Here is a 13,972-nt window from a genome sequence, read left to right on the forward strand (position 1 = left end):
GAGAGAGAGCAGCACAGGAAGTGGCGAAAGTTCGCCTTCAGAGAGCGAAGAAATTTTCATCAGTGCAGACGTAGTACAAGCTTAGTCTTCTCAGGCTTTTATTTTTTTACAAGCAAGCTAAACCAAAACTAACAGAATCAAATCACTGGAGCAGCTCGAATTGTTTTTACTGTACTTGCCTTACAATCCTAAGCACCTGCCCTCCCGAAAAAGCACCACTAGCTGAACATAACCTAGAAAGAAAAGCGAAGGAAAAACATTCAAAGGATTTCCTTTCACCTGCGGCCAGAGAATAAAAAGACAACAACATCGACAACAAATACATAGTATGAATGTCGCCTAAATATCATCATTTCGAGGTGAGTCGTGAGGGAGCTCCTTCTTGTAACTCCCATTTCCCCGGGTCCTGCGACCACACTCTTCTCCCTGTTTTTCCTATCGATTTTCTGCGGGGTTGTCCCTTCAACTTTAAGTGACCCACAAAAAAAAAAAAAAAAAAAAAAAAACAAGGGAGCAAAGGCACGGCAGGGTGGTTTTAGGTCAGCCGGCAAAGTTGCGTGCGGACTCATCCATTCGCATTTGATGCTTTATTTCCAGATTGCACTGGTCTACTTTCTGCTGTTGATACCATGGCCGCCGACGAATGTCCTCAGGATGCTCTGTTCGCGAGATAACAGCCGGCTGGTGCGCAAGATAGTGCGCTCGAAGTGGACACCTATTTTGGACAAGCATCAGGTTAGTCCACCAAGTCTTTGGATTTAATTTGTAATTATTGATTTATATGCGTCACAGGTTAAGCTACCCCTTGAGTGCCCGCTGCATCCTTTCCGGGATGTGTTTGCCCCCAGACAGGATGCCAAGCAAAGGGATCGACCCACTCAGTGGACGTGCAGGAAATGTGGCAAGAGCTTCTACCAGGAGAAGCACTTGGATCTACACTTTGAAACACGTCACAAGAGCATCATCAATGAGGTGAGATTATAGCGAGGATTAGGGTTTTATAATATCGATATAAAAAGTAAAATACATTATATGGAAAGTTTATATTATTAAGAAAACATCGTTTATTGGTATGTCGAAATTTTAGATCAATATATAGATAGTTAAGCCCCTTCAGGATTTTACAATTTTAGTCAGAAGCTTGAAAAACAGTGAAGGAGTCGTTTCTGACCCCATAAATCATATATATTATTGATCAGCATCAACAGCTGAATCGATCTAGTCATGTCCGGTTGAAAAAAAAATTTTCAAAATGTTTTCAATTTTTTCAAAATAATATAAGGGGTTACATCATTAAAATTGTCACAAATCGACAAAAAATTGAATTTTTTAAATTCTAAAACTAAGAATGCAGATTTGTTAGACATGCAAAAATAGGCATAGAAAAACTTTCCGAATTGAATTTAATGCATTTTTGGCTTAATTATAATATTTGAAAGACTTCGATTTACCTTTAAAAATTAGGATATAACAATGTATATATAAAAATATATTTTTTTAGGTATACAAAGAAATGATTTTATGCTTATTTTTGGCTTCTCAAAGTGACCTTTATTGTTTGTCGATTTTAGCAAAAGATTTTCTGTATATACATATGTTAAGAAGCACCTCATAGAAAACTACTTACAGAAGACTATAATACAAGGCTTAAAAATTAAAAAAATTTAATTAAAAATTAAATAATAATTAATTTTCTGTTCTGCGACAGGCGGAGGATGCCGTTTGCCTGGCCGACTTCTGCGACATCATGCGCTGCGAGGTGTTTGAGACGGAGGATGCGTCGAGTCTTAAGTTCGGGGACCAGCACATTGTCACGGACATCGAGGTCTGGGGCGACTCCCTGGGTCAGAACTCCGCGTTGGCCAAAGCGAATGCCGCCTACTTGAGCTTAATACCAAGGTGAGTGATGTCTCCATTTCGACCTGTAATTATTGATATAACTCTTTCACTCTTTGCAGAACTTCCACATTGGGTGCCTCGCGTGCCGCCAAAGTACAAAACCGTCAATTACTCCAAGACAAGCCAAGCCAGGCCAGCAGCAAGCAGGATCAGCCGCCGGCAGGTGAGCGAACACATCCCCATTCCCACCACCACCACCACCACCACCACCAGAACTCCCACCACCTCCCTCGAGAGCGTCCATCCACCACAGCCAATCCCCTTCGCCTAGATGCAACACCGGAGGACGGCTCGGCGGCCCGGCCCAAGTCGGCGGGCGAGAAGCTCCTCCACAAGCTCAAGGAGCTGGGCAAGGCGCACCTGAAGTCCGCCGCTGCGGAACCAGAGGCCAGCAGGCAGAACGAGACGGATGATGATGATGACGAGGAGGAAGAGGAGGGCAGCGGGAAAGCCGAGGGCAGTGGCCAGTCCGTTGATCCGGCCAAAATGGAGGAGGGATCGGGTGCCAATGGGAATGGCAACAAGGCCAGGGCCAACTGCAAGCCGGAGGAGCTGAGTAAGCTTAAGACCCGGTGCGAGCTACTGCTGAGGAGCTGCATCGGTGGCCTGTTGCTGTCCATGTCGGATCAGGCCTTCAAGGAGATGGAAGGTGAGTGTCGAAAGCAGTTTTAAGTTGGCTGATAGATGAAGTACCTTCTTTCCTGCAGAGGAGATGAACAAGGCTGTGTGCTGGTATCTGACCTGCGATCGCTATTGGGAGGATGGCCCCTTGGAGCCCCGAGCATTCCCCTGGGGCCTGATCGTGATCCTGATCTTTGTACTGTCGACTGGCATCTGCTTCTGCTACTACATCATCTGGATCCTGTTCGAGTAAGTGTGCGCCGTGTACCGGGCCTTCTCCCATTGAGATTGAGCGAACCTAAGTCATCTGTTTCAGCTCCGAAGAGACGACAATCAACGCCAACCACTATTACGGCCAGGGAGCCATCGGCGGCAGCGGCGGGAGCATTTACATGCCCGGAGCAGCAGTGGGTCATCACTACCATGTGGATTATGCCACGCGGCGCGACCTCGACCTGGACGCCGGCGGGATAGCTGCTCAGCAGCAGCAGCAGCAGCAGCAACATCAGCAGCAGCTCCTCCAGGAGCAGCAGTTCTATTACCAGCAGCAACAGCAACAACAGCAAGTGGCCTCCGGCCGGGATTTGTATCCGGATCCGGTGCAATACCATCGGCACAGTCCGCGGCATTACATCGGCGATCAGCGTCCGGTGGTGGCTGTGGGCACACCCACCCAAGGGGCCGTGCGCACCAGCTCCTCCAACGCCAACACGCCATTGCACCACCGCCAGCACCCGGGTCATCCACCCCACCTGCAGCATCGTCACTCAACGAGCCTGGCCTACCCACAGGACATTTTAGACCGACGCGACTATACAAATAGCTCTTCGCGCCCCATCGCCACCAGCATGGTGGCTGGTTCAGGATCGGTGCTAGCAGCAGCAGCAGTGGCATCCGGATCAGGAGCTCCTGGCGATGCCCAGCAGCGGCACTACAACACGCATCCGCGGCCGCTGGAGACGAGGCACCGCCATGTGGGCTCCTCGCAGCAATCCCTACGTGCCTCCGCCTCCACGCACGAGATTGTGCAGCAGGAGGCGGGTCTGGGTCAGAACGAGCACTACATCTATGTGACCTATCCGCCGGATCTCAAAAAGCGATACTTCGAGTAGTCGCAGTCGCAGTCGCAGTCAGCCGAGCGCAGGTTGGATGCTTCAGTGGATCGGTTGGGTCCAGTACTATGGAGACTGTGTTGCTGAGCCTTCGTATGAGAGGAGAGATCGAGTGTCGTGACCAAAGAGCCCTCGGAAGGAGAGCCAAGAAACGAAACCAAAGCCAGAGATCAGGATGCATGATCTGGAGGAGATGGAGAAGATATATAGAGAAAAATTAGGCGGAGGACTGGCCGTCAACCTAACCCCAAAAAGTTGGTTTTTTACTTTTAGCCTGCAAATTCTAGATTTGTGAACTGTGCTGTTCTTTTTAAATTCTACAAAATAAGTTGCAATATTTCTGTACAATAAAAAATGCAGTTTTCTTTCATAGGGGATAGGTGGTAAAAAACCTTCTGTAGGTGTTTTAATATATTCTTACGAAAGAATATATGCGTTTGAGGCTTCTTAGGGTTGCATTCCTTCTTGCAAATACCTCTTTGCATCACTGTATTAGTTTTTGTTTATATTTTAAATACCATTTAAACCAGTGCGTATACGAAATGTTGTAGGACTCTGCTCAGTGCTTCCAGTTTAAATTAAGTGCAAAGGTAAACCATGCATTGTCATGCCGCCTTTTGCAAATTTACAAATCAAAAATACAGATTTACCTTTCCAGCACCTACACAGAAAATAATTAAAAACATCATAACTAAGCCAAAAAATCCATTAATTTCAAGACGGAACCCTTTTCCTTAAACGTTTTTATTATGGCAATAAAACTGCATACTCAATTTACTCGGAACTGAGTCATTAAAAGTTCTACAAGCTTCTGACTAAACTTACAATACCACACTTTTAGTCGGTATTTGTCTATATTTTATAAACAATTTTGTCAATAAATCAAATTTTAAAAATCTCATAACTAAGCTAAAAATGCATTAATTTCAATTCGGGAACCTTTTCTATAAACGTTTTTATTATGGCAATAAAACTGCATACTCAATTTACTCGGAACTGAGTCCTTTAAAGTTCTACAAGCTTCTGACTAAACGTACAATACCACACTTTTAGTCGGTATTTGTCTATATTTTATAAACAATTTTGTCAATAAATCAAATTTTAAAAATCTCATAACTAAGCTAAAAATGCATTAATTTCAATTCGGAAACCTTTTCTATAAACGTTTTTATTATGGCAATAAAACTGCATACTCAATTTAAAATGAAAATTTTTGTCGATTTTTGACAATTTTAATGATGTAACCCCTTATCGTTTTTTGCAAAAATCGATAAAATTTAAAAAAAAAATTTAACCGGACATACTTAGATCGATTCAGCTGTTGATGCTGATCAAGAATATATATGATTTATGGGGTCGGAAATGACTCCTTCACAGTTTAACAAGCTTGTGACTAAACTTACAATACCACACTTTAGTCGGTATTTGTCTATATTTTATAAACAATTTTGACAATAAATCAAATTTTAAAAATCTCATAACTAAGCTAAAAATTAATTTCAATTCGGAAAACTTTCCTATGCACGTTTTTATTATGGCAATAAAACTGCATACTCAATTTAAAATGAAAATTTTTGTCGATTTTTGACAATTTTAATGATGTAACCCCTTATCGTTTTTTGCAAAAATCGATAAAATTTTCAAAAAAAATTTTTCAACCGGACATACTTAGATCGATTCAGCTGTTGATGCTGATCAAGAATATATATGATTTATGGGGTCGGAAATGACTCCTTCACAGTTTAACAAGCTTGTGACTAAACTTACAATACCACACTTTAGTCGGTATTTGTCTATATTTTATAAACAATTTTGTCAATAAATCAAATTTTAAAAATCTCATAACTAAACTAAAAATGCATTAATTTCAATTCGGAAACCTTTTCTATAAACGTTTTTATTATGGCAATAAAACTGCATACTCAATTTACTCGGAACTGAGTCCTTTAAAGTTCTACAAGCTTCTGACTAAACGTACAATACCACACTTTAGTCGGTATTTGTCTATATTTTATAAACAATTTTGACAATAATACAAATTTTAAAAATCTCATAACTAAGCTAAAAATGCATTAATTTCAATTCGAAAACCTTTTCTATAAACGTTTTTATTATGGCAATAAAACTGCATACTCAATTTACTCGGAACTGAGTCCTTTAAAGTTCTACAAGCTTCTGACTAAACGTACAATACCACACTTTTAGTCGGTATTTGTCTATATTTTATAAACAATTTTGACAATAAATCAAATTTTAAAAATCTCATAACTAAGCTAAAAATGCATTAATTTCAATTCGGAAAACTTTCCTATGCACGTTTTTATTATGGCAATAAAACTGCATACTCAATTTAAAATGAAAATTTTTGTCGATTTTTGACAATTTTAATGATGTAACCCCTTATCGTTTTTTGCAAAAATCGATAAAATTTAAAAAAAAAATTTAACCGGACATACTTAGATCGATTCAGCTGTTGATGCTGATCAAGAATATATATGATTTATGGGGTCGGAAATGACTCCTTCACAGTTTAACAAGCTTGTGACTAAACTTACAATACCACACTTTAGTCGGTATTTGTCTATATTTTATAAACAATTTTGACAATAAATCAAATTTTAAAAATCTCATAACTAAGCTAAAAATGCATTAATTTCAATTCGGAAAACTTTCCTATGCACGTTTTTATTATGGCAATAAAACTGCATACTCAATTTAAAATGAAAATTTTTGTCGATTTTTGACAATTTTAATGATGTAACCCCTTATCGTTTTTTGCAAAAATCGATAAAATTTTCAAAAAAATTTTTTCAACCGGACATACTTAGATCGATTCAGCTGTTGATGCTGATCAAGAATATATATGATTTATGGGGTCGGAAATGACTCCTTCACAGTTTAACAAGCTTGTGACTAAACTTACAATACCACACTTTAGTCGGTATTTGTCTATATTTTATAAACAATTTTGTCAATAAATCAAATTTTAAAAATCTCATAACTAAGCTAAAAATGCATTAATTTCAATTCGGAAACCTTTTCTATAAACGTTTTTATTATGGCAATAAAACTGCATACTCAATTTACTCGGAACTGAGTCATTAAAAGTTCTACAAGCTTCTGACTAAACTTACAATACCACACTTTAGTCGGTATTTGTCTATATTTTATAAACAATTTTGACAATAAATCAAATTTTAAAAATCTCATAACTAAGCTAAAAATGCATTAATTTCAATTCGGAAACCTTTTCTATAAACGTTTTTATTATGGCAATAAAACTGCATACTCAATTTACTCGGAACTGAGTCCTTTAAAGTTCCACAAGCTTCTGACTAAACGTACAATACCACACTTTTAGTCGGTATTTGTCTATATTTTATAAACAATTTTGACAATAAATCAAATTTTAAAAATCTCATAACTAAGCTAAAAATGCATTAATTTCAATTCGGAAAACTTTCCTATGCACGTTTTTATTATGGCAATAAAACTGCATACTCAATTTAAAATGAAAATTTTTGTCGATTTTTGACAATTTTAATGATGTAACCCCTTATCGTTTTTTGCAAAAATCGATAAAATTTTCAAAAAAATTTTTTCAACCGGACATACTTAGATCGATTCAGCTGTTGATGCTGATCAAGAATATATATGATTTATGGGGTCGGAAATGACTCCTTCACAGTTTAACAAGCTTGTGACTAAACTTACAATACCACACTTTAGTCGGTATTTGTCTATATTTTATAAACAATTTTGTCAATAAATCAAATTTTAAAAATCTCATAACTAAGCTAAAAATGCATTAATTTCAATTCGGAAACCTTTTCTATAAACGTTTTTATTATGGCAATAAAACTGCATACTCAATTTAAAATGAAATTTTTTGTCGATTTTTGACAATTTTAATGATGTAACCCCTTATCGTTTTTTGCAAAAATCGATAAAATTTTCAAAAAAATTTTTTCAACCGGACATACTTAGATCGATTCAGCTGTTGATGCTGATCAAGAATATATATGATTTATGGGGTCGGAACTGAGTCATTAAAAGTTCTACAAGCTTCTGACTAAACTTACAATACCATACTTTAGTCGGTATTTGTCTATATTTTATAAACAATTTTGACAATAAATCAAATTTAAAAAATCTCATAACTAAGCTAAAAATGCATTAATTTCATTTCGGAATCCTTTTCTATAAACGTTTTTATTATGGCAATAAAACTGCGTACTCAATTTACTCGGAACTGAGTCCTTTAAAGTTCTACAAGCTTCTGACTAAACGTACAATACCACACTTTAGTCGGTATTTGTCTATATTTTATAAACAATTTTGACAATAATTCAAATTTTAAAAATCTCATAACTAAGCTAAAAATGCATTAATTTCAATTCGAAAACCTTTTCTATAAACGTTTTTATTATGGCAATAAAACTGCATACTCAATTTACTCGGAACTGAGTCCTTTAAAGTTCTACAAGCTTCTGACTAAACGTACAATACCACACTTTTAGTCGGTATTTGTCTATATTTTATAAACAATTTTGTCAATAAATCAAATTTTAAAAATCTCATAACTAAGCTAAAAATGCATTAATTTCAATTCGGAAAACTTTCCTATGCACGTTTTTATTATGGCAATAAAACTGCATACTCAATTTAAAATGAAAATTTTTGTCGATTTTTGACAATTTTAATGATGTAACCCCTTATCGTTTTTTGCAAAAATCGATAAAATTTTCAAAAAAAATTTTTCAACCGGACATACTTAGATCGATTCAGCTGTTGATGCTGATCAAGAATATATATGATTTATGGGGTCGGAAATGACTCCTTCACAGTTTAACAAGCTTGTGACTAAACTTACAATACCACACTTTAGTCGGTATTTGTCTATATTTTATAAACAATTTTGACAATAAATCAAATTTTAAAAATCTCATAACTAAGCTAAAAATGCATTAATTTCAATTCGGAAAACTTTCCTATGCACGTTTTTATTATGGCAATAAAACTGCATACTCAATTTACTCGGAACTGAGTCCTTTAAAGTTCTACAAGCTTCTGACTAAACGTACAATACCACACTTTAGTCGGTATTTGTCTATATTTTATAAACAATTTTGACAATAAATCAAATTTTAAAAATCTCATAACTAAGCTAAAAATGCATTAATTTCAATTCGGAAACTTTCCTATGCACGTTTTTATTATGGCAATAAAACTGCATACTCAATTTACTCAAAACTGAGTCCTTTAAAGTTCTACAAGCTTTTGACTAAACGTACAATACCACACTTTAGTCGGTATTTGTCTATATTTTATAAACAATTTTGACAATAAATCAAATTTTAAAAATCTCATAACTAAGCTAAAAATGCATTAATTTCAATTCGGAAACCTTTTCTATAAACGTTTTTATTATGGCAATAAAACTGCATACTCAATTTAAAATGAAAATTTTTGTCGATTTTTGACAATTTTAATGATGTAACCCCTTATCGTTTTTTGCAAAAATCGATAAAATTTTCAAAAAAAATTTTTCAACCGGACATACTTAGATCGATTCAGCTGTTGATGCTGATCAAGAATATATATGATTTATGGGGTCGGAAATGACTCCTTCACAGTTTAACAAGCTTGTGACTAAACTTACAATACCACACTTTAGTCGGTATTTGTCTATATTTTATAAACAATTTTGTCAATAAATCAAATTTTAAAAATCTCATAACTAAGCTAAAAATGCATTAATTTCAATTCGGAAACCTTTTCTATAAACGTTTTTATTATGGCAATAAAACTGCATACTCAATTTACTCGGAACTGAGTCCTTTAAAGTTCTACAAGCTTCTGACTAAACGTACAATACCACACTTTTAGTTGGTATTTGTCTATATTTTATAAACAATTTTGTCAATAAATCAAATTTTAAAAATCTCATAACTAAGCTAAAAATGCATTAATTTTAATTCAGAAACTTTTCTATAAACGTTTTTATTATGGCAATAAAACTGCATACTCAATTTAAAATGAAAATTTTTGTCGATTTTTGACAATTTTAATGATGTAACCCCTTATCGTTTTTTGCAAAAATCGATAAAATTTTCAAAAAAAATTTTTCAACCGGACATACTTAGATCGATTCAGCTGTTGATGCTGATCAAGAATATATATGATTTATGGGGTCGGAAATGACTCCTTCACAGTTTAACAAGCTTGTGACTAAACTTACAATACCACACTTTAGTCGGTATTTGTCTATATTTTATAAACAATTTTGACAATAAATCAAATTTTAAAAATCTCATAACTAAGCTAAAAATGCATTAATTTCAATTCGGAAACCTTTTCTATAAACGTTTTTATTATGGCAATAAAACTGCATACTTAATTTACTCGGAACTGAGTCCTTTAAAGTTCCACAAGCTTCTGACTAAACGTACAATACCACACTTTTAGTCGGTATTTGTCTATATTTTATAAACAATTTTGACAATAAATCAAATTTTAAAAATCTCATAACTAAGCTAAAAATGCATTAATTTCAATTCGGAAACCTTTTCTATAAACGTTTTTATTATGGCAATAAAACTGCATACTCAATTTAAAATGAAATTTTTTGTCGATTTTTGACAATTTTAATGATGTAACCCCTTATCGTTTTTTGCAAAAATCGATAAAATTTTCAAAAAAAATTTTTCAACCGGACATACTTAGATCGATTCAGCTGTTGATGCTGATCAAGAATATATATGATTTATGGGGTCGGAAATGACTCCTTCACAGTTTAACAAGCTTGTGACTAAACTTACAATACCACACTCAATTTAAAATGAACATTTTTGTCGATTTTTGACAATTTTAATGATGTAACCCCTTATCGTTTTTTGCAAAAATCGATAAAATTTTCAAAAAAATTTTTCAACCGGACATACTTAGATCGATTCAGCTGTTGATGCTGATCAAGAATATATATGATTTATGGGGTCGGAAATGACTCCTTCACAGTTTAACAAGCTTTTGACTAAACTTACAATACCACACTTTAGTCGGTATTTGTCTATATTTTATAAACAATTTTGTCAATAAATCAAATTTTAAAAATCTCATAACTAAGCTAAAAATGCATTAATTTCAATTCGGAAACCTTTTCTATAAACGTTTTTATTATGGCAATAAAACTGCATACTCAATTTACTCGGAACTGAGTCCTTTAAAGTTCTACAAGCTTCTGACTAAACGTACAATACCACACTTTTAGTCGGTATTTGTCTATATTTTATAAACAATTTTGACAATAAATCAAATTTTAAAAATCTCATAACTAAGCTAAAAATGCATTAATTTCAATTCGGAAACCTTTTCTATAAACGTTTTTATTATGGCAATAAAACTGCATACTCAATTTAAAATGAAAATTTTTGTCGATTTTTGACAATTTTAATGATGTAACCCCTTATCGTTTTTTGCAAAAATCGATAAAATTTTCAAAAAAAATTTTTCAACCGGACATACTTAGATCGATTCAGCTGTTGATGCTGATCAAGAATATATATGATTTATGGGGTCGGAAATGACTCCTTCACAGTTTAACAAGCTTGTGACTAAACTTACAATACCACACTTTAGTCGGTATTTGTCTATATTTTATAAACAATTTTGTCAATAAATCAAATTTTAAAAATCTCATAACTAAGCTAAAAATGCATTAATTTCAATTCGGAAACCTTTTCTATAAACGTTTTTATTATGGCAATAAAACTGCATACTCAATTTACTCGGAACTGAGTCCTTTAAAGTTCTACAAGCTTCTGACTAAACGTACAATACCACACTTTTAGTCGGTATTTGTCTATATTTTATAAACAATTTTGTCAATAAATCAAATTTTAAAAATCTCATAACTAAGCTAAAAATGCATTAATTTCAATTCGGAAACCTTTTCTATAAACGTTTTTATTATGGCAATAAAACTGCATACTTAATTTACTCGGAACTGAGTCCTTTAAAGTTCTACAAGCTTCTGACTAAACGTACAATACCACACTTTTAGTCGGTATTTGTCTATATTTTATAAACAATTTTGTCAATAAATCAAATTTTAAAAATCTCATAACTAAGCTAAAAATGCATTAATTTCAATTCGGAAACCTTTTCTATGAACGTTTTTATTATGGCAATAAAACTGCATACTCAATTTAAAATGAAAATTTTTGTCGATTTTTGACAATTTTAATGATGTAACCCCTTATCGTTTTTTGCAAAAATCGATAAAATTTTCAAAAAAAATTTTTCAACCGGACATACTTAGATCGATTCAGCTGTTGATGCTGATCAAGAATATATATGATTTATGGGGTCGGAAATGACTCCTTCACAGTTTAACAAGCTTGTGACTAAACTTACAATACCACACTTTAGTCGGTATTTGTCTATATTTTATAAACAATTTTGTCAATAAATCAAATTTTAAAAATCTCATAACTAAGCTAAAAATGCATTAATTTCAATTCGGAAACCTTTTCTATAAACGTTTTTATTATGGCAATAAAACTGCATACTCAATTTACTCAAAACTGAGTCCTTTAAAGTTCTACAAGCTTCTGACTAAACGTACAATACCACATTTAGAAATCTCATAACTAAGCTAAAAATGCATTAATTGCAATACGGAAAACTTTCCTATGCACGTTTTTATTATGGCAATAAAACTGCATACTCAATTTACTCGGAACTGAGTCCTTTAAAGTTCTACAAGCTTCTGACTAAACGTACAATACCACACTTTTAGTCGGTATTTGTCTATATTTTATAAACAATTTTGTCAATAAATCAAATTTTAAAAATCTCATAACTAAGCTAAAAATGCATTAATTTCAATTCGGAAACCTTTTCTATAAACGTTTTTATTATGGCAATAAAACTGCATACTTAATTTACTCGGAACTGAGTCCTTTAAAGTTCCACAAGCTTCTGACTAAACGTACAATACCACACTTTTAGTTGGTATTTGTCTATATTTTATAAACAATTTTGTCAATAAATCAAATTTTAAAAATCTCATAACTAAGCTAAAAATGCATTAATTTCAATTCGGAAACCTTTTCTATAAACGTTTTTATTATGGCAATAAAACTGCATACTCAATTTAAAATGAAAATTTTTGTCGATTTTTGACAATTTTAATGATGTAACCCCTTATCGTTTTTTGCAAAAATCGATAAAATTTTCAAAAAAAATTTTTCAACCGGACATACTTAGATCGATTCAGCTGTTGATGCTGATCAAGAATATATATGATTTATGGGGTCGGAAATGACTCCTTCACAGTTTAACAAGCTTGTGACTAAACTTACAATACCACACTTTAGTCGGTATTTGTCTATATTTTATAAACAATTTTGACAATAAATCAAATTTTAAAAATCTCATAACTAAGCTAAAAATGCATTAATTTCAATTCGGAAACCTTTTCTATAAACGTTTTTATTATGGCAATAAAACTGCATACTCAATTTACTCGGAACTGAGTCCTTTAAAGTTCTACAAGCTTCTGACTAAACGTACAATACCACATTTAGAAATCTCATAACTAAGCTAAAAATGCATTAATTGCAATACGGAAAACTTTCCTATGCACGTTTTTATTATGGCAATAAAACTGCATACTCAATTTACTCGGAACTGAGTCCTTTAAAGTTCTACAAGCTTCTGACTAAACGTACAATACCACACTTTAGTCGGTATTTGTCTATATTTTATAAACAATTTTGTCAATAAATCAAATTTTAAAAATCTCATAACTAAGCTAAAAATGCATTAATTTCAATTCGGAAACCTTTTCTATGAACGTTTTTATTATGGCAATAAAACTGCATACTCAATTTAAAATGAAAATTTTTGTCGATTTTTGACAATTTTAATGATGTAACCCCTTATCGTTTTTTGCAAAAATCGATAAAATTTTCAAAAAAAATTTTTCAACCGGACATACTTAGATCGATTCAGCTGTTGATGCTGATCAAGAATATATATGATTTATGGGGTCGGAAATGACTCCTTCACAGTTTAACAAGCTTGTGACTAAACTTACAATACCACACTTTAGTCGGTATTTGTCTATATTTTATAAACAATTTTGTCAATAAATCAAATTTTAAAAATCTCATAACTAAGCTAAAAATGCATTAATTTCAATTCGGAAACCTTTTCTATAAACGTTTTTATTATGGCAATAAAACTGCATACTCAATTTACTCGGAACTGAGTCCTTTAAAGTTCTACAAGCTTCTGACTAAACGTACAATACCACACTTTTAGTCGGTATTTGT

The 13,972-nt window shown here is 33.6% G+C and overlaps 1 protein-coding gene across 4 annotated transcripts; it reads left to right on the top strand.

Annotated features, from left to right (window-relative positions):
* On the top strand, nucleotides 1–3,849 carry LOC110187567 (uncharacterized). 4 transcript variants are annotated; one of them, XM_086834877.1, is made up of 8 exons: nucleotides 1–359; nucleotides 598–735; nucleotides 793–972; nucleotides 1,709–1,899; nucleotides 1,959–2,062; nucleotides 2,171–2,548; nucleotides 2,607–2,769; nucleotides 2,837–3,849. In XM_086834877.1, the coding sequence occupies exons 1-8, from the start codon at nucleotides 333–335 to the stop codon at nucleotides 3,630–3,632; spliced, it is 1,977 nt and encodes a 658-aa protein (XP_086691003.1). In that variant the 5' UTR covers nucleotides 1–332; the 3' UTR covers nucleotides 3,633–3,849. The 4 variants fall into 4 exon arrangements, with proteins under 4 accessions (XP_086691003.1, XP_020812615.2, XP_086691004.1 ...); XM_020956956.2 differs by having other exon boundaries at nucleotides 3–359; nucleotides 2,824–3,849; XM_086834878.1 differs by having other exon boundaries at nucleotides 3–359; nucleotides 1,959–2,548; nucleotides 2,824–3,849.
* The last annotated feature ends 10,123 nt before the right edge of the window (nucleotides 3,850–13,972 follow it).

Source organism: Drosophila serrata, unplaced genomic scaffold (assembly GCF_035046125.1).
Source record: "Drosophila serrata isolate PLE 108 unplaced genomic scaffold, ASM3504612v1 contig_275, whole genome shotgun sequence".
In the NCBI taxonomy this organism is placed as follows: Eukaryota; Metazoa; Arthropoda; class Insecta; order Diptera; family Drosophilidae; genus Drosophila; species Drosophila serrata.

Coding starts and splice junctions, on each gene's coding strand:
- LOC110187567 (XM_086834876.1), top strand. CDS start 333: ATGTCGCCTAAATATCATCATTTCGAG. Junction 360..597: donor CTAAATATCATCATTTCGAG/GTGAGTCGTGAG, acceptor CTTTATTTCCAG/ATTGCACTGGTCTACTTTCT. Junction 736..792: donor CTATTTTGGACAAGCATCAG/GTTAGTCCACCA, acceptor TATGCGTCACAG/GTTAAGCTACCCCTTGAGTG.